Below are 20808 nucleotides of genomic sequence, written 5' to 3'. Positions count from 1 at the left end.
AATGCCTTAAAGATCTTAATGAATTTCTCAAAATCATCGTGGAAAATTGGGATCTTTCTCTTCAAATTTTCCACATCCTCAGATCTAATCTTGTGTGTTGTTTTACATGGAATATGCCATCGTTGCGTATGATCAGAAGATCGCAAAGGGGAAAGAGGTTAATAGGGTTTTCACCCTTACTTTGAGCCTGCTGTTCCAACTCTGCCTTTGATGGAACACTTTTGCCAGAATACCCGTTTGAGAATTCAGCCATGTTGCCAGCACTGGGAGTACCAAGGGGTTGACCAGAAACAGTACCATTTTGTATATGCAATTCCAAATTATCTAGTTTTATCTGTAACAATCTTAACATCTGCTTATTTTCAGAATCCCTCAAACACCAGGTCACAATTATCTTAACACAATACATAATATGGAAAAACATCCACCGTAACTTATATACAAAATAACCAGTAAGGATCAGAATTGGCATATGAGATAACAAATCTAGGATGTTTAAGGTTAAAAAGCCAAAATGGTTCAAGGTACCAAGTAGAGTGAGTGTACTTGAGATGCTGTCCACCAGATCCCAAACTTCTCTTTCCTTGGCGCTGCTCTGTAGTTCTTGTCCTCTTGTAAGAAACCACCACCACTCAGGATCCCAGGGAAATCAGGATGCAGGGTGTCCTTTACTCTGAGATCTCCCAGGGCTAACAACAGTTTGATGCCAACCCCTAATGGAGTCTCTCTCAGGGCACAAGCCACTTCTTCCTGCTCCTTCATTCCATCTTGGAATGCTCCAGCTCCAGTCCTTCCTGCTAGGTCAACCTTAATACTTAATTACTAACTAATCTTCCTCACAACAAGGCCTATAGTAGTATCAAACCAGTCTGGAATTTTTAGAATTGGACCATAATGTTTTGTTTTGGATATTTTCAGTAGTAAGTTTGGCCACAGCATACTTTGCCTTTATCAGCTGTGATACTTTGACTTTTCCAACATTCCATGGAGAGTATTTTCAGAGGCCTGTTATTCTTCAAAGCACTATCTTCCAAGTATTACCTAGATTTTTCTCTTTATGAATTTACTTCTTTAGTATTAAAAAGTTCCATGAAACGTAATGTTCATATCTGGCTTTTTTTGTTTATTTTAGGGAGCTTCTGCTTGCCTTTTCAATTTCTCCAAAATCTCTTCTGGAGTTGTAGATGCCAAGATCTTAACCACTTTTTCACGAGATTTACCACCCTGGTTCAAAATAAAATAAAGTCAGATATTCCATTCAAATAAAATATTTTAGTAAATGTAAGTAAATAATTTTCTCACAAATTTGTTTACATTCAATATTCAATAAACATTAAGGGGGGCAGCTGGGTAGCTCAGTGGATTGAGAGCCAGGCCTAGAGACAGGAGGTGCTTGGTTCAAGTCTGGCCTCAGACACTTCCCAGCTGTGTGACCCTGGGCAAGTCACTTAACCCCCATTGCCTACCCTTACCACTCTTCTGCCTTGGAGCCAATACATAGCATTGACTTCAAGACAAAAGGCAAGGGCTTAAAACAAACAAATAAAAAATTTAAAAAATAAATGAACAAATAAATAAATAAATGAATGAACGAATGCACTGCAAATAAATAAATAAATGAGTGGATGAGCATTAAGCCCATATGAACAAAAGTAGTAATACAAATGCTAGCTACTGGGGAGATAGAAAGTTTATGACATAAAACCCTTCTCCACAAGGAGGTTACAGTCTAATACACACACACACACAACTATAATTCAAAATTATTTATAATCAATATGTTAGAAAGACACATACTGTGTGAGTAGGATGGAAAGACAAGTGGGAACACTACCAACTGAAGAGATCAGAGCAGGCCTTTCTGGAGGAAGTAATATTGGAACTAGCCTTTTAAAAAGGTAGGAATACAACAGGCAGGAGGGAAAACATTAAAAACACAGGAAACAATGTGAGTAAAATCATGGAGGTAGGCAAGATTATAATGTGTACAGGAAATGGTGAATGATCTAGTTTGGCTACAATATATGTGGAAGGTAGTAATACAAGATAAGACTGGAAGGCCTTGAAAGCCAGGAATGGGAATTTACATAATAGGTAATAGGAAGCCACGAAGAGGTATGAGCAGAAGATTGGCATGGCCAGATCTACACAAAAGGAAGGCAAGTCTAGCAGCCATATAGAGAATAGTTTACAGGGTCCTAGAATGGGTCAGGTTGAGCAGTAATTAAGAGACTATACTTGGGACAAGCCAATTTCAAGACCCTGGGAACCTGCCTAAGCCAATAGCAAAGTACCCCATCCCCACCCCTTGAATTACCAAGCCCTAGCACAAGCCTGTAGTGAGGCTCCAAGTCCAAGGAGTTTGGCCCCTTCAAGCCTGCAGTGAAGCCCCAGGCCCTAGGGCAAAGTATCTCACAGTGCTCTGAGGCCAACATCAGCACCAGCAGTTCCCAGAGGAGACAGAATCAGCAGGTTCCAGAGTTTTCAGTCACAGACCATCAAACCACCTTGGAAGAACTAAAACTTGCTGAAATCCAAAACTAAAGCTAAGGGTAGCAGCAACAAAACACTAAAGTTTAAGAAAGTATACCCTCTAACCTGAAAACAGCATCCACCTTTAAGATAAAAGGAAAACTCCCTCCCCTACCCCCCCCAAAAAGGCTAGGAAAATGAACAAACAGCAAAAGAAACACCTAATCACATAAAATTTTTATGGAGACAAAGAAGAGCAAAGCACAGACTCTGTAGGACACAGTGAGATCAAAGTAGCTATATGTAAAACTTCAAAGTAAAATGGGAATTGATCCCAGGCTTTAGAAGAGCTCAAAAATGAATGCAAAAATCAAACAAGAGAGGCAGAGGAAAAATGAGGAAAAGAAATGAAAGTAATGCAAAAAGAAAATCACATAAAAGAAGAACTGGTTAAATGGAAGACGCACAAAAATCCAATGAAGAAAAGATTTTCATAAAAATTAGAATTGACCAAATGGAAAAGGAGGTTCAAAAGCTCATAGAATAAAATCATTATTTACAAATTAGAATTAGACAAATAGAAGCTAATAATTTCATGAGACATCAAGAAACAATAAAACAAAATCAAAATGATGAAAAAAATACAAGAAAATATGAAATATCTCATTAAAAAAACTGATTGGAAAATAGATCCAGGAGAGACAATCTAAGAATTATTAGACTACCTGAAAGTTAAGATTAAAAAAAAAAAGAATAGCCATCATATTAGAAGAAATTATCAGAGAAAACTGTTCTGATATTCTTGAACAAGAGGGTAAAATAGAAATTGAAAGAATCCATAGATCACTACCTGCAATAAATCCTCAAATGACAACTCCCACAATATTATACCCAAATTCAAGCACTCCTAGACCAAGGAAAGACTAGTACAAGCAACCAGAAAGAAACAATTCAAATATCATGGAGCCACAGTCAGGATTGCACAAGACTTAGCAGCTTTTACCTAAAAGGTTTAGAAGACTTCAAATATTATATTCCAGAAGGCAAAGGAACTAGGCTTACAACCAAGAATCACCTACCCATCGAAACTGACTAGATTCTTTCAGGGGAAAAAATGGTCGTTTAAAAAAATAGATGATTTCTATGTGTTCCCAATGAAAAGACCAGACCTAAATGGAAAATATGATGTCCAAATATAAGATTTAAGAGAAGCATAAAAAAGTTAATAAGAAAGAGAAAATTTAAGGGATTCTAAATAAGGTCAAATTGTTTATATTCCTACATGGAGAGATAATATTTCTAACTCTTAAAATTTTTATCATTACCATAGTAGTCAGAAGAAGTATAAAGACAGAGGGTGTAGGAGTAAACTATTTAGGATGAAATGCAAAAAAAAAAAAAAATCAAGGGATGAAAAAGAAGTTTGTACTGAGAGATAGGGAAAGGTAAAATGGAGTAAATGATACACCTAAAGAAGCATGAGGGAAAAAAAACCTATTACTGGGGAGGGGAGGATGAGGGTGGTGATCGGCAATGATTAAAACCTTATTCTCATTAGAATTAGTTCAGAGAAGGAATTACTATCAGACTCACTGAGGTATAGATTCTTATTTTACTCTATAGAGAAGTAGAAGACTTAATAAGAAAGGTGGGGGGAAAGGAAGTAATCTAAGAGAGGAGGAATCGGGGTTATGTGGAGGTTCTTGTGTGGAGGTTCAGAGGGAAAGGAGAAAGTGGAGGATTAAAAGGGGAAGACAAGGTAAGAGGGGAATACAAAGCTAGTAATTATAACTGTGAGTATAAAGGGGATAAACTCACCCCTAAAACACAGCATTTCTATATATTACCAACAAAGTCCAGCAGCAAGAGTTAAAAAAGAGGAATTCCATTTAAAATTACTCTAAAAGAAAACTAGCAACATTCAGAGGAAGATCTGTGGGATTAGAAACAGAAGAAAAAACAACTTCTTGAACACATGGGCTGATAGGGATTTTATTGGGGAGGTAGACACTAAATGATAACTCTAGTCCAATTATCAGTAATATAGAATTAGGGGGGCAGCTGGGTAGCTCAGTGGATTGAGAGTCAGGCCTAGAGACGGGAAGTCCTAGGTTCAAATCTGGCCTCAGACACTTCCCAGCTGTGTGACCCTGGGCAAGTCACTTAACCCCCATTGCCTACCCTTACCACTCTTCTGCCTTGGAGCCAATACACGGAAGCTAAAAAAAAAATATATAGAATTAGGTCTTAATCAACGATACATGTAAAACCCAGTGCAACTGTGCATTGCTATAGGGGGAGGAAGGGGTTTGGGGGAGAGGGAAAGAACATGAAAAATGTAAGTATAGGAAAATATTCAAAATAAAATAAAAATAAATAATAAAATAAAATAAAATAAAATAAAATTACTCTAAACCAATGATGGGCAAACTACAGTCCACGGGCCAGATGCGGCCCCCTGAAATGTTCTATCCTCCTGTGACATTATTCCTAATCTGACGAATACAACGAATAGGATACAATACAATGAAACTTCGAAAGAGTTGCTTTAGAAACAGACCGACAGATGAGCATTTCCTTTCCTTTGATCCCCTCTTTAAAAAGTTTGCCCATCACTGCTCTAAACAGTATAAAATATCAGGGAATCTACTGGCCAAGGCAAACACAGAAATTATATGAACACAATTACATAACACTTTTCACACAAATAAAGTCAGATCTAAAAAACTGGAAAAATATTAATTGCTCATGGGGAGGCTGAGATAATATAATAAAAATGAAATCTTACCTACATTAATTTACTTATTTGGTGCCATACCAAACTACCAAAAAACTATTTTACAGAACTAGAAAAAAGCGTAACAAAATTCATCTGGAAAGACAAAAGATCAAGAATATCAAGGGAATTAATGAAAAAAAAAATGTGAAGGATGGTGGCCTAGCAGAACCAGAGTTTAAACTATACTACAAAGCAGTAATTATCAAAACAATCTGGTACTAGCTAAGAAACAAAACAGTAGATCAGTGGAATAGATTAAGGGTAAATGACCTCAGCAATCTAGAGTTTGATAAATCCAAAGTTCCCAACCTTTGGGATAAGAACTCACTATTTGACAAAAACTGCTGGGAAAACTAGAAAACAAGATGGCAAAAATTAGATATAGACCAATATCTCACACCCTATACCAAGATAAGGTCAAAATGGGTATGTGATTTAAATATAAAGGCTATTTTGATATTGTAAGTAAATTAGGGAAACAATGAATAGTTTACCTGTCAGACTTATGGAGAACAGAAGAATTTGTGAGCAGTCAAGAGAGAGAGCATTATAAGATGTAAAATGAATAATTTTGACTATATTAAATTGAAAAGGTTTTGTACAAACAAAACCAAATGTAACCAAGATTAGAAAGGAAACAACAAAGTGGGAAAAAAATTTATCACAAATTTCTCTGATAAAGTCTCATTTCTCAAATATATAGAGAACTATGTTGAATTTATAAGAATACAAGTTATTCTCCAATTGGCAAATAATCAAAGAATATGAATAAGCAATTTTCAGATAAAGAAATCAAAACTATCAATAATTATATGAAATAATGTTCTAAATCACTTTTGATTAAAGAAATGCAAATTAAAACAACTCTGAGGTACTACCTCACATCTATCAGATTGGCCAATATGACAGAAAACAAAAGTGATAAATGTTGGAAAAGATGTGGCAAAATTGGGACACTAATGTATTGCTGTTAAAGTTGTGAACTGATCCAACCATTCTGGAGAGCAATTTGGAACTATGCCCAAAGGGTTATAAAACAATTCATACCCTTTGATCCAGTAATATGACTACTAGTTCTATATACCAAAGAGATCCAGAAAAAGGGGAAAGGACCTACTTATACAAAAATATTTATAGCAGCTCTTTGAGGTGGCAAAGAATTGGAAATTGAAGAGATGTCCTTCAATTGGGAAATGGCTAAACAAATTGTGGTATATTATGGTGATGGAATACTACTGTGCTATAAGAAATAATGAACAGGATGATTTCAGAAAGAGCTGGAAAGACCTATGTGAACCAATGCAGAGTGAAATAAACAGAACAGAAGAATATTGTACACAATAATAGGAATACTGTATGATGATCAACTGTGATAAGATTTAGCTACTCTCAGCAGTGCAACGATCCATGACAATTCTGAAAGACTTATGACAAAAAAAGTTATCCACGTCCAGAGAAAGTACTTATGGAAGTCAGAATGCAGATGAAAGAATGTAATTTTTCAATTGCTTAGTTGGATTTTTGTTTTGGCATTTTGGTTTGATAGGATTATTCTCTTGCAAAGTGAATAATATGGGAATATGTTTTATATGATAATATATGTATAACCCAGATTTAATTGACTGCTAGCTCTGGAAGGTGGGAGGGGTGGAGGTAGGGAGACAATTTGGATCATATAACTTCAGAAAATTTATGTGGAAATTTGATATTACATGTAATTGGCAAAATAAAATATCTTTATAAAAAATTTTTTTAATCTGGGGGAAAAAAATTAGTCTATACTTGGGACAGCTAGGTAGCTCAGTGGATTGTGAGCCAGGCCTAGGGATAGGAGGTCCTAGGTTCAAAACTGGCCTCAGACACTTCCTAGCTGTATAACTCTGAGCAAGTCACAACCCCAACTGCCTACCATTCTTCTGCCTTGGAACTGATACTAAGTATTGATTCTAAGACAGAAGACAAGGATTTAAAAGGAAAAAAAAAGTCTATACTTGTTTTGTGCCAGGGGAAACAGACTGACATAAAAGAGTACAGAACCTTTTTTTTTTATTGTAAATTAACATCTTTTGTTTTTATATCACTGTCAGTTCTAAATATATTCTTCCCTCTTACTCATCCCTAGCAAAAAAAAGAATACAAATACAGGGAAAAAAACTGGTTTTACAACTTGTGTGACTTTGGACAAATAATTTAATCTTTCTAGGCTTCAGTTTCATCAGTAAAATGATAAGATTAGATTTCTTTTCTTTTTGGTCTGAACCTATGACTTCATTACTTTAGGAAGTTCCTGATGAGAAACTACCAACTCAGATCAGCAACTCTTCTGCAATTTATAATTATGGAAAGTTAAAGGGTGAATTGAGAGGTTGAAAGGCTTGCCCAGAGTCACCCCACCAGGTGTCAGAGATCAGACACCAAACTAGATCATCCTGACTCTAAAGGTACCCTTCTTCCACTTTGTCATATTGCCTCTCCTGACTTTCATGGTACTTCTTACTTTAAATTTTAAACTCTGTAATCCAAGTCTGACAAGTTTTCAGGTAGGAAGATAGTAAGCTGACAGAACTGTCTTTGGATTACCTCAATTTTCTCAGTGAAGTAGGAGCCAGAGGCACTACTTTAAAGTTTGTTGGAATAGCTTAGAGAAGAAAAGATTTGCATTAATTGTGGTGGGGAATAAGGTAGAGAAGCCATAAGAGAAGATTACCTAACATCAGTGAGGGGCTATTTAAAAACATATACCTTGTTTATAGTGGGTAAAATCAGTTTAATTTTGTGTCTTTTCCCAATGAGACGCTGCCTCTTAGATATCTCAATTTGGATAGCCTTTGGGCAATTCAAATTCAACCTGTCAAAAACAGAACTCATTATCTTCCTCATTAAGACTTCTCCTCTTCCAAATTTCCTTGATGCTGTGGAGGGCACCAACATCCTAATCTCCCAGGCTTGCAACATGAGTCATTCTCAACTCCTCTATCAGACTCCAATTAGATATCCAATTTGATGGTAAGTCTTGTTGCTCCTACCTTACCGACATGTCTGATATACACTCCTTTCTTTTTACTCTTTAGATAAACAGATGTGATCAGTTTTTTTTATTGTACACTGTGAGGAAAGGGAAAATGCAAGGAGATATAAAAATAAGATTTTGCATGGAATGAAAGGTGTCAGAGAGTCTAAGAATGGAATTTTGAGAGAAGGCTAGATGTTGAAGCTGGCAGTTGAACTGGGAACTCTGGGACAGCTTTGAGGGGGAGAACCTTGGGGGAGCAGTGCTTTGGTAGAGAGTTCCTAGACTTTTGGACTCCTCTAATCCTCTGATCCTGTTTTGGAGTATCCTGTCTATTGGTTTTGTCTTCTGTACTGTCTGAGAGAGTCCTGTCAGCATTTCCTGATCTGAGTAACAACTGTCTGATCTACGTGGAAAAGAAACTCAGCTTGATTGAAGTGACCTGATACACTAACCTCACAGGCTTAGCCTGTGTCTGAAGTGACCCAGATCACTGGGGTCATTTTCATTGATCCAGCAACTTGCTCTCTTCATCAACCAACATTATTTGGAGTGGCTGTAGAGTTAAGTAGCTAGATTTGGGAGAATTTGGGATTTTAGTTAGTGAGTGAAATAGAGTAGCTCCAACTCTGTTGGAGATCTAAGAGACCTTTGCAGGTCAGTGGGTTCTGGGATAAGTATAGCTCTTATTAGCATAGGGAATCCCCAAGTCCTCCATCCTGATCCTATCCTGATTATTCTTTTTATTAAATCTTCATTTATTACTTCAAGAGCAGTCCGACTGCATTTGTAAGGTTCTCAGACCTGAGGGGAGCCATCTTGCCCTCTGGTTCTGGGTAGACAACAATAACAACAGAATTAGGTTTCACCAATTTTTTACTCAGTCAAACTCACATCTTTCAACTGTTACATTGCTCTCTAGAATAACCTACACCCACATCAACAATAGAGGTCCTATTTTCTTGAAGCTTCAGCATTTAATTTAATAACTGTTTTGCTATTTTTGCCATTCTAGTAGGCTTAAGAGGTTTTCTTAACTTCTTGATTTGAATTATGGAACTTAATTTCCCATTTAAAGAACTTAAGGGAACCTTTACAAATGGTTACTTATTAATAATTTATATTTGAAATTTAGGTTTGTGAAAAGAATTACAAAGTTTGTTATTTGGAAGTAATATATAACTCTGGAAGATGGTGAGGTCCAAGGGAGTACATACAGCTGAAGTTAAGAAATTATGTGGTTAGGATATCATTAATATGTATTCAAGTACCTGAGAAGGTAGTTGTGAGGGGTAGGGAATATTTTTCTTTCCATTTTACAGATGAGGGACCTGACATTCAGAGATGCTAAGTGATTTGCCCCAAGATCACACAGCCAGACATGTACAAGGCAGGATCTGAATCCAGGCCTTCTTGCTTCAAATTCAGCACTCTATCAATTCTGGAGGGACTTAACCTGAGCTTTAAAAACTGTGTAGAAATTAGAGGTGAAAAGGAGGACAAAATAAACTTCAGGAAGAGAAGCAGCTTTAAGAAAGGTAGAGAACTGGTCATGAGTACAAGCTATGAGTGTGGCACCAAAAAGACAGATTTCACTGAAGAATAGACTCCAGAGTAATCACAGAAACAATTAGACTTAGATCATTCTTCCATGCTTAGAAATGGAAGATTATATTGGATAAGATAGGTAAGGTAAGATAAGGTTGAAGTATAGTTTTTGAAACCTGTAATAAGGAGTCTGTATTAAATCCACAAAATGTAACATATAATAATAATACCTTGTAAAAATAGGCACTCAATACATATTTACTGACTGAATCCTGCAATTCATACAATTTCTCTTAAATTAAAACTGTAAGCTCCCCACTATAGGCAAGTACTGTGTCTTCTATTTCTTCTACTACTACTACTGACTACAACTACTATTAGCTGCACTATGCCAAGCACTTTAAAATTATCTCTTTTGATCCTCACAACCACCCTGGGAAGTTAAGTACTATTTTACAGATAAGAAAACTAAAGCAAAGTTTAAACAATTTGCCAAGGTGACACGGGTAGAAAGTTTCTGAGGCTGAATTTGAACTCAGGTCTTCCTGACTTCAGGTCCAGCATTCTATCCACTGCATCATCAGCTGCCTCATTGCTTTTGTATCTATTAGCACTGTGTTAGGCACATCATAATAAGAAATAAGAAAAATGTGTTGACTGACAATGTTTTAATTAAGGAACTGACATAATGAAAGCAATGTTTTAGGAAAATTAAAATTTGACAGCAATATTCTGAAACAGATTGGAAGGTAAAACTCTGCAGACAGAAAGACTACCTAAGATGTAATAGTGATAATGGGGCCCTGGACTAGAGAGTCAGATGGAATGGAGAAGAAACAAACCCAAATGTTGTTTTGAAGAAAGAATGATAGGAACTGGTGAATGATACATAAATTTTTCAATATTTGAGTTGGGGGAGGCAGGAGGAAAAGTTTGGCTCAGGAAGTAATTTTTTGTGTATCAAGAACATTAAAAATATATATACATGTGTATATATATATTTTTTTTTCAAACACACACATATGGCATACCTTATCTAAGATAACATCACTCTTCCTAATTTCCAGGACCTTGGAAAGATATCGACATAGTTCTGCATTAGCTTCCCCTTCTGATGGAGGTGCAGCAATAGCTACACTTACATTTTCAGTTGTCACATCTGTAACAAAAATGGTTTGAAATTTTGACCTGAAGGCACTCATTTTTAAACATTAGTTAGTTAAGTCAGACATAATTAAGGAAAGAATACAAAATATAAATCTGAGGGTTTTGATCTGTGATTTCATTGGTTTCGAGGATGCCAGATGAGGCTCTACTTGCTTAGCAACTAGTAAATGTTAGAACTGCCTGGGGGAAGACAAGGGTAAATGAATCACTCAGGACCACAAAGCCAGTATATGTGAGAGATGGGTCTTGACCCCAAGTCTTTCTAATTCTGAAATTAGTTCTCTATCTGCTATATTATACAACTTCTCAGAGATAAATATTCCTCTTAAACTGAAATTCCTTCCTCATTCCCACAACTTCACCTACCACTTACATGTAAATGACACTTCAAGTTTATCATCAGTCTCTGGCCTTTTCTGAGTTCCAGACCCAAATCTCTAACAGGATCTCATGGATGTGTCCTGTTGACACTCCAAATTCACTATGTCCATAACTGAGCCTCCCTCCTATCTCATCCTCCTCAACCCAAATAAACTCTTCCTCCTGATTTCATTATTTCAGTCTGTAGAACCATTCAAGAACTGCTAAAACTCTGGTATTATCTTTGACACTCTGCTTTTTCTTACTTCTCAAATCTAATCAGTTACTAAATCTTGTTGATTCTACCTCCACAACATCACTATTCTAAATTGCAACTAAGGCTGTCATTAGGTATCTCACTACCACCCAACTAGACAATTTCAGCTACCTCCTATAATAGGTTTAGACTTTAAAAGTATAAAAGCAGCTTTTTGCAAGCATATTAGGGAAAACCTTTGCTGGAAGTCATGGACATTCTGAATGGAATGCAGGGGGTAGAGAAGAGAGAGGAAGCAACAGACATTGCTGTTTTGAGAGGGGTTTGGAGCAGAAGTGCAATCAGCAGTCCCTATTTGACCTGGGATCTTGGAGATTGGTGAAGGTTGTAAAGGCTGAAGATATCATCCTGCAAATCAACTCTGTGTTCTGGTGGACAATTTGCAGACATCTTTCCCTACCTGGTTTCTTTTGGATCATCAGCTGTGGAGTTGGTTCCTGGTATCCTGAAGACATCTCTGGATCAGTTGTGAGAACACCAAACCCAAGCCCTCTTCCTCAAGTCCTTAGCCAAGCTGTCAACCTGGCAGAAGCCAGGTTGACTAAGGAACTTTCCCTTTTGATTCCAGTCCTGGTCAGTTAGTCAGTTTCACCTCATCCCCTCTCCTATCCTTTCAAATTACAATTAAACTGTTTTCCCTATTTGTTTCTTTCATACCTTAAAGTTCTCATAGTGTATGTGTGTAAACTCTGTGTTTATCCCTGGCTAGGTGGATCAGTGTGAAAGTTAAGGCCCAACTGTCACTCTTGTCAACCGCCACTCTCAAACAGCTAGACCCAATTTCCCTAGCTTAAGTCCCCACCTATTGTCCATTCCTGTCTCCTACTCACCCTTCTGAACCCAGATAAATATTTAATTTAACCCCTAGTTTTTTCCCCCATAAGACTCCTAATATAATTTCCTGCCTCTAGCTACTCTTTCTCCACTCTGATCTGTCCATCACACTTTACCAGAATAATCCTGAGATTTAAATATAGTCATGTGCTTGCTCAAAAATGCCACCAGATTAAAAGACTTGGGCCTGGCATTCAAGGTCTTTCAAAATCTAGCACTAGCCCATTTTTCCAGTCTTATCTCACATTTCATAGTCCTATCTACTACACTCCAGCAAGCTAAACATGTATTATATACCCTCATACTATCATGTTTGGGGTATTGCCTTTTGCCTGGAATGTTCACCCTCCTTTTTTTCTCCCTCTGATTTTCTACCTGACCTAAGGAAAGTGCCACTTCTATAGATAAAGCTTGCTTGATCCCCCAATAGGTAAAAACTTACTTCTTTGGATTTCATATACCAGTGCTTTACAATTATAAAAAGTTCTTATCCTATAATATTATATAATTACGTTTATTTGTATATGCTATCTTTTTACTGGACTATAAGCTCCGAGAGTGTTAGAACAATCTAAGTTGTATATTTTCCCCCAACTGCCAGGAGGGCTCTATGAACATAAGGTACTTAATGCATGAGTTTTAAATGAAAGAAATGCAGAAGACTCTGGAAAATAGATTTAAATTTAAAAGGTTATTCCCCTGCCTGTAACAGGCTCTAATAATATATGTAGGTAGTTAGGAATAGTACTTGGTAATTAACAATATGTTCTAGTCCTGGCTGTATCAGTCTTTGTGATGTTGGGAAAGTCAAACAACCCTGCTGGATGTAATTTTCTGATCTATATATTTAGAATTGACTAGAATCATTTATTCATTCATACACTAAATATTCGGGTCTCCAAATTGTAATAATTAAAATTAAATCATGAAGCTGTTGGTAGCTTTATTACATCAAAGTAGTGATAGTAAAGAGAGGGAAATGTAGGAAAGAGGTAGAGGGTTGACTACATTATTTTCTGTTTGATAGATTGAAGCTCACCACCGAGGGCTTCCTCCAGATTCCAATCTTCCGTCAGAATGGCAGGGGGAGGGATCATTCAGTGGCTTGAGAGCCAGGTCTACAGACGGGGGTCCTAGGTTCAAATCTGGCCTCAGACACTTCCTAGCTGTGTGACCCTGGACAAGCCACCTGACCCCCATTGCCCACTCTTCTACCTTGGAACCAATACACAGAATTGATTCCAAGATGGAAGGTAAGAGTTTTTTAAAAAAGAGGAGAGAAGGGAAGGGGGGAGAGAGGGAGAGAGGGAAGAAAGAGAGAGGAGGGCAGGGAGAAAGGGTGGGAGAGAAAGAGAGCGCCCCTTGGTCTCCTCTTATAAGCAGTTTTCCCCTTCCACTAGCTCTCCCACCTCACATCTCAGGAAACAATCATAGTTCCTTCACTTGCCTGGCACTCCCTGGGGGATGGAGCATTGCCTGGGAGATCAATTTCCCATCTCATTGATTTCAACTTCCTTTTTCTAAGGATTTGTCTAACTCCTGCACATCTCAATGGCAAACAACCTCCAGGTTGCTGACTGATGACATCAAAATAAAACAACATAATAGGGAGGGGAATTCCGTTCCCACAAAGTGCATTTTATATAAAAGGAACTGAGTATCACTTCTGGCTCTAAAATTCAATTCCATGATGGAGAATTTGAGGGACCAAAAAGAATTAGAAGAAAATTTGACCTTAACTCTACAGAAGCTGTTCACATTGTCTCATTTCCAGTACCCAAACCAATGCTACCTCATAGAGAACAATCTGTTCATATTGTCTCATTGTTACTAGAATCATAAGATTTGGAGCTGGAAAATACTTTAGAAGTCTTCTAAATCTATCCCATTACTTTACAGAATCGAGGCCCAGAGAGCTGAAGGATCCTACTTTTGTCAAACATGTAGTGAATGACAGAGCTGAGATTCAAACCTAGGTCTTCTACCTTAAAATCCACAGGTCTTTCCAACTCCCTAGTGAATTAGTCTTCTGTCTTAGTCTCCCCCTTAGAGACTTGTTTATATGACTTACGTAAGCTTAAAAAAGTCAGCAAATTACTGGATTTCAGAGTTGGAAGGGACTTCAATGGCTCTATAATTCAACCCATACCTGAACAAAACTCTTCCTTCAACATACATAAATTGGTCATCCAATTTGACTTAAATATCTACACTGTGGAGAAACTTACTAGCTCCCTTAGCTGCCCATTCTTTGAGAAAGCTCTTATCAAGAAGTTTATGTACTGTCCCTCTGCAATTTCCTACCTGTTGCTTCTAGAATAAGTCTAAACCTCCTTAAACAAAGCCAAATTTCACTAACTTAGTTGCTGTTTCCTCATGATTCTCTAGTCTGTAAATGCCCTTCCTAAATGCCCTTCAGTTCCCAGAACTGAAACAATATTCCAGATATGGCCTGATCTGGGTAGGGTCCAGCAAGGCTATCCCTTTCCTATTCCTAGAAGCTATACCCCTTTGAATTTGGATTTCATTAAATTGTAAATACCTTAGTAAACTGCTAACTCACATAGAATTTGCATTCTACTAAAATTTTAAGGTCTTTTTTAAACTGTTACTTATAAATGGAGGAATTTCATATAAACTGGAACAACCTCCAGAATCTGATGCAGAGCAAAAAGAGCAAAAGCAGGAGAATATTGTACACAGAGACTGATACATTATGGCATAATCAAATGTAACAGACTTTTCTACTAGCAGCAGTGCAATGACCCAGGACAATCCAGAGGAACTTAGGAGAAAGAACACTATCCACATCCAGTGAAAGAACTGTGGAACTAGAAATGCATAATATATGATGGATCATGTAGTATGATAGGGATGTGATTAAGATTTTGATGTTAAAGGATCACTCTACTGCAAAAATGAATAACATGGAAATAGGTTTTGAACAATGATACATGCATAACCTAGTAGAACTGCTTGTCAGCTTTGGGGGGGGTGTTGGGGGGGAGGAGAGTAAATCATGAATCATGTTACTATGGAAAAATATTCTAAATAAAACTGTTACTTATTTATGATTCTAACTATAATAAAATAAATTGTTATTTATGATTCTTCCTCCTTGCATTTCAGTTTAGAAAATCAAGTTTACAATTTTAAGAGTTAATATTTTTTTCTATTAATCCTATCCTAGTTCTGGCCTTTGCCATCTGTTGCTATACAATTAAAATAATAGATAGCATTTATATAGCACTTTAAGATTTGCAAAGTGCTTTACAAATATTATCTCATTTGATCCTCCCAACAACCCTGAATGTTGAAGTCCCATATTATAAGGAAAGGAGTTGGGAAGGAAAAGCCAGATACTAAGCTCCTTAAGAAATGAGGATAAGCCAGTAGATAAGTCACAATCTGATCTGAAAGATAAATTTAGAACTTCAAAGGAGTCACTGTTGAGTGATTCAACAAAAGAAGAAAGAAATGGCAGTGGGGAACAAATTCAGAGCCTTCTCATCTGGAATCAATTCGATATGGTTGAAAAGGGTGCAGCATGAGAGAAAACTGGGAGGTGGAGAGAGAAAGAGACATGAAAAAAGGAAGAGTAACAGGTGACAGGATTTTACCATCTAGGTACAGATAGTGGCAGGAGTGAAAATCCAGATCTTTCAACTCCTTGTTCAAGGCTCTTTGCACTATACCAAGATATTTTTTTGTGACTTCTCACATAAGTTCCTTAATAACTTAAATACCTTAATCCAGAAAGTGACTATGTTAACGTTGATCAAAAGCTAAAACCTAAATTCCAGATATAACAACAATAATTCTTGGCATCTACATAGCAAATTAGAATTTAAAAAATGCTTTCTATACATCTTTCATTTGGTATCTGTATTATCTACCTCACAATAAATAGATTATCCCATCTTAGAAATGAGGAAACTGAGACTTAGTAAACTTAAGTAACACGATTTGAACATAGCAAGTCAGATACTATCTGGTCAGATAGAGTATTTGCCTCCGGGTCCCTTGATTTCAATTCTAGTATTCCTTCTACTATACCATGCTGCATCTTTCATAAATCTTATGGTTTTTAAAGTAATTTTTTAATTATAAAGATATTTTATTTTATGAATTACATGCAATAAATTTCCTCACAAATTTTCTAAAGTTATATTAATTCAAACTGTCTCCCTCCCTTTCCCTTCAGGGAGCTGATAAGCAATTCTATCAAGGTCATACATGTATTATCATGCAAAACATATCTTCCCATTGTTCATTTTTATAAGATAATAATCATATAAAATAAAATCCCAAAACAAAAATCCAAATAAACTAAAGTAAAAAATTGCATGCTTTGAGCTGTATTCGGACTCTAACAGTTGTTTCTCTGGAGGTAGCTAGCATTCCCCATCATAATCCCTCAGAATTATCCTGGATTATTGTATTGCTGAGAGTAGCTCAGTCTATCAGAGTTGATCATCGTACAATATTTCTGTTTCTGTATACAATATTCTTCTGGTTCTGCTTATTTCACTTTGCATCAGTCTACATAGGCCTTTCCAGTTTAAAGTAATTTTTTAGAAGCCAGACAATGAACTCTTAGAAAACTGTCTATATTTATAATGTAGAGTACTTAAACAAACTGTAGTATATGAATGTAATAATTATTGTGCTGTAAGAAATGATGAAAGGAATACAAAGAAGCATGGAAAAATTTATATGAACTGATACAGAGTGAAGTAAGCAGATACAAGCAAATGATATACAAAATATTACAACAATGTAAATGGAAAAAACAACCACACATCAAAAAAAACAAAAGTGAATGTAATAAAATTATAAAGATCAGGCATGGCTCTAATAAAGAGATATAAGAAGACAGTCTCAACCCACCTCTTTACAGAGATGGGAGGTCCATAAGAATTGCACATTTTCAGACTTTTTCAATGTATTGATCAGTTGTGCTATTTTTCCCTCCTACAAAAATACTACTTGTTATATGGAATAGCTATTTGGGAGGGGAAGGAGAATAGAAGAGATATCCAAACAGATAGAAAATGTAAGAAACAGAAAACATCAATAAAAACTTAGTTTTTAAAATGAGGTGTATTAAATTTCAAAACAATGATATTAGGTTGGCACCTTATTCTAAATTCTAGAATTTAGAAGTGGAGAAAGTAGCTTCTAGCTACTTGATTGAGATTTCACGACCAGTTCTCTGTTGAAAAAGTAGGATATGAACATAGTGGCAGAACAAGTTCATAACTACATAGGTATAAGGATATAACTACATAAGTAAGTAATGGGTATGGGGCCCCCAAACCCTTTCTTTGCATATTCAGTAGGCAGTAATTGAATTCAACGACTTGGTTCAAGGATACCTGTTATAGCATTTTGTTTGGAGCCAGGTTTGGCATGAATAGCTATTGTGATGGAACCACTCTGATCAACTGCTACAGGTCCAGTAGGAGGAAGTGGTTTTGCTGGCTCCTTACTCTGGCCTTTCCCCTAAAGGAACAACAATAACATCACCTTAAATTCTTATAGTGTTTTATGATTACAAAGAGCTTTCCCATACATAACCTTACCTTCTCCTTAGACAACTATCCTCTTCCAATTTATACAGAAGACATCTTGTTTGTATATAGTGATCTTCCCCATCAGACTGTAAGCTCCTTGAGAGCTAGGATTCCTTGGCCTTTCTTTGTCATAAGCATAGTGTCTGGCATAATAAAGACTTGCTGACCTGACTCCCCACACTTTGCTCTTTTGATATTTATGATACAGTGGAATGCTTTATTCCCCCTAATATACTCAGCATATTGGAGACAGGATTTGTAGCCACAAAACTTAATTTGACTATTCTCCTATCTACTACCTATCTGACCTTCAGCAAGTAACAACCTCCCTGAGTCTGTTTTTTCATTCACCTTCCTTATTTTATATATAAGATATCTTATAAAAATGCTTCCTAGCTCTGTATCTGTGAGTTTCCTGCCTTGTGAAGTTTCCCCACTTCAATGCCTTTGTTCAGGTTCTTCCCTCTCTCTGGAAGGCTTCTCCACTATCTCAACACATCAATTACCTTCAGTTCATATGATACCTCTGCTGATATCTTGCTATTTATTCTCCACTCAGCATACAAAGCTGGAATTAACTCTGTTTTCTCTGAACCCTTCCCCTCCCCAATATCTGTTTGTAAAATTTCCTATGAAATTTTAAATTTATAAGTCTGCCTTGTATTATAGTTATTTGTATACCTGTTTTATCTTATTACACTGGAAAGTGCATGAAAATAAGGAACATATAGTTGTGGTCTCCCAAAAAATTCTTTGGCATTCATTTAGTGCTTATAAATGTATTAGTTCAACATCAAATGCCTTCAACAAAGATCAGTAAAAGGGACCAGAGCCGGACTGTCAGAGGTTCTGAATGTTAGAATAAGTATTATGTACTTATCCTATGGCAATGGGAAGCTGCTGAAGATTTCTGAGCAGGGGAGTAATATGCACAGATCTGTGCTTTAAAATGACTATGGCAGCTGTGTGAAGGTCAAATTGAAGAAAACCAGTTAGGAGAATATCCCAATATTCTAGGCAATAGGTGTTAAGGGATTGAACTAAGGTGAAGAGAAAGCAAGAATTGATATTAGAGATATTTTTTAATTAGTTGGATGTAACGAGGTGAAGGAAAGGAAAGAGTAAAAAATGATTAAAATTTTGAGCATGGATAACTAGGGGGCAACATCAAGAGGAAATGTAGGGTATTTTGGTTAAGATATGTGTTTCCACAGCTTTGATATTAGCTGTTGGCAAGGTATTCAGTCAGAGGATAAGACAGTTATTGGGAAAAATGGGCTCAGAGACCCAGTGAGAGTTTGGGGCTAGAGACATATACTTTGGAAGTTATTGTCACTGCAGTCAGGGTGTGGATTCATTCATTCAACAACTGTTTTATTAAATGCCTATTATATTCAAGGTCCATAATGATATCACGAAAAGTGCTGGATTTGTAGTCAGGGGACCTGGATCTGAATTCTTTCTGATATTGTGTGGCTTTCAGAAGGTAATTTAACCTCAAGAATGAGATTATGGATTTAGAATTGAGAGGGGCTCTAGTCTAACCTTTCATTTTGTAAATGCAGAGAGTGAGGCCAAGAGAAATTAAGTGCCAAACCCAGTCATCTATTCCTCAAAGCCCTCTGATTCATGTTTTCATCAGGCTGTCCACATACTATCCTGCCTCTTAGGGATTTCACCTGTAATGCCCTTCTGAGACACTATATTATTGAGTCGTTTTGAGGAATTCTTGGTAAACCTGAAAGCATTAAATCAGTGTGAGCAAATACGATAAAGGCATTGTGTGTACTAAGCAAAAGGGAAACAGAAAAAAAAAAGTGTCAATTGTGGAGGAGTTTAAAAGCGCTGCCTGGGACCACAAGGCCTAAGAACTATGGATGAGGAAAGGATACCAACAAGCCTCTGTGGTGGGTAGATCGGGTATTTTGATGAGAAAACAGCATCCTGGAAAGCAAAGCCTAGATCTGAGGTTTAGCTTTACTGACACGGAGACGCTTTCTTTTCTCTTGACCTAGGTTTACTCCTATGAAATATGCAGCTGGGTGGGCACAGTGAATTAAGACCAGGTCGGGAGTCTAGGGTTCGAATTTTACCTTGGCCACTTCCTAGCTGTGTGATCCTGGGCAAGTCATTTAACCCTGTTTCCCTAGCCCCTTGCCCTTTTGTATTAAGAGTTGTTACTAAAGCAAATTGTAAGGATGTGAGGGGAAAGAATTAAGAAAATGGGGCTGAGGGCCATTGAGATGACCCCAGAGGCCAAGGCCCCGTACCCAGTCGGGTCAGGGCACTAGCCAGAGCTCAACTAGGGGTCGGGAGATCCGAGTCCCAGGCCAAGTTCTGCCTGTCTCAGGTCGTTAAATCTTTCTGGGCCTCAGTGTCCCAGACTGTAAAAAGGAAGAGCCGACCTACAGAGCGCCTTAAGGTCCACGCGACTCTGCACAAACTTCCTCAAACTCGGCTTCCCATCCCATCGGCTTAGCGGATATCTGAGGATCCCGCCTTCAGGCCCCGCCCTGCCCGGGCCTACTGACCTTCTTTGGCATCCTCGTGCTAGAAGTGAGACTAGCGGCTGCCTCCGCGCCGAGCCGGGCCCTCTCAGCCCAGCGGAAGAGGAAGAGCATGGGCCACAGCTTCTGTCCGAATGAAAGAACCGGGTTTAGCTGGGCAGCCTAAGCGCGTGCGCAGAAGCGCATGCAGGGGAGGGTGGGACCAAAGCCCGTAGCTTCCGGAAAAACGTCAAACGCCCCTGGTTGAGGTCAGCTACGCCTGGGTCACAGCAGCGGTT

At 37.4% G+C, this 20808-nt stretch overlaps 1 protein-coding gene across 1 annotated transcript; it reads right to left on the bottom strand.

Annotated features, from left to right (window-relative positions):
• Window positions 1-904: 904 nt before the first annotated feature.
• Window positions 905-20644, bottom strand: C2H15orf40 (chromosome 2 C15orf40 homolog). Its single transcript, XM_044662518.1, has 4 exons — window positions 20555-20644; window positions 17826-17952; window positions 10841-10968; window positions 905-1224 (listed from the first exon to the last, which is right to left on the bottom strand). The coding sequence occupies exons 1-4, from the start codon at window positions 20642-20644 to the stop codon at window positions 1129-1131; spliced, it is 441 nt and encodes a 146-aa protein (XP_044518453.1). The 3' UTR covers window positions 905-1128.
• Window positions 20645-20808: the final 164 nt, after the last annotated feature.

The sequence above is a fragment of the Gracilinanus agilis genome, chromosome 2 (genome assembly GCF_016433145.1).
Source record: "Gracilinanus agilis isolate LMUSP501 chromosome 2, AgileGrace, whole genome shotgun sequence".
Lineage (NCBI taxonomy): Eukaryota > Metazoa > Chordata > Mammalia > Didelphimorphia > Didelphidae > Gracilinanus > Gracilinanus agilis.
This window is presented reverse-complemented; position numbering and strand designations above follow the sequence as displayed.

What these genes read in the sequence shown, in the direction of transcription:
- C2H15orf40 (XM_044662518.1), bottom strand. Translation starts at nt 20,644, where the DNA reads ATGCTCTTCCTCTTCCGCTGGGCTGAGAGGGCCCGGCTCGGCGCGGAG. An exon ending in GCACGAGGATGCCAAAGAAG is followed by an intron (nt 17,953 to 20,554) that starts GTCAGTAGGCCC and finishes TTGTTCCTTTAG; the next exon opens with GGGAAAGGCCAGAGTAAGGA. An exon ending in GTGATGTTATCTTAGATAAG is followed by an intron (nt 1,225 to 10,840) that starts GTATGCCATATG and finishes ATTTTGAACCAG; the next exon opens with GGTGGTAAATCTCGTGAAAA.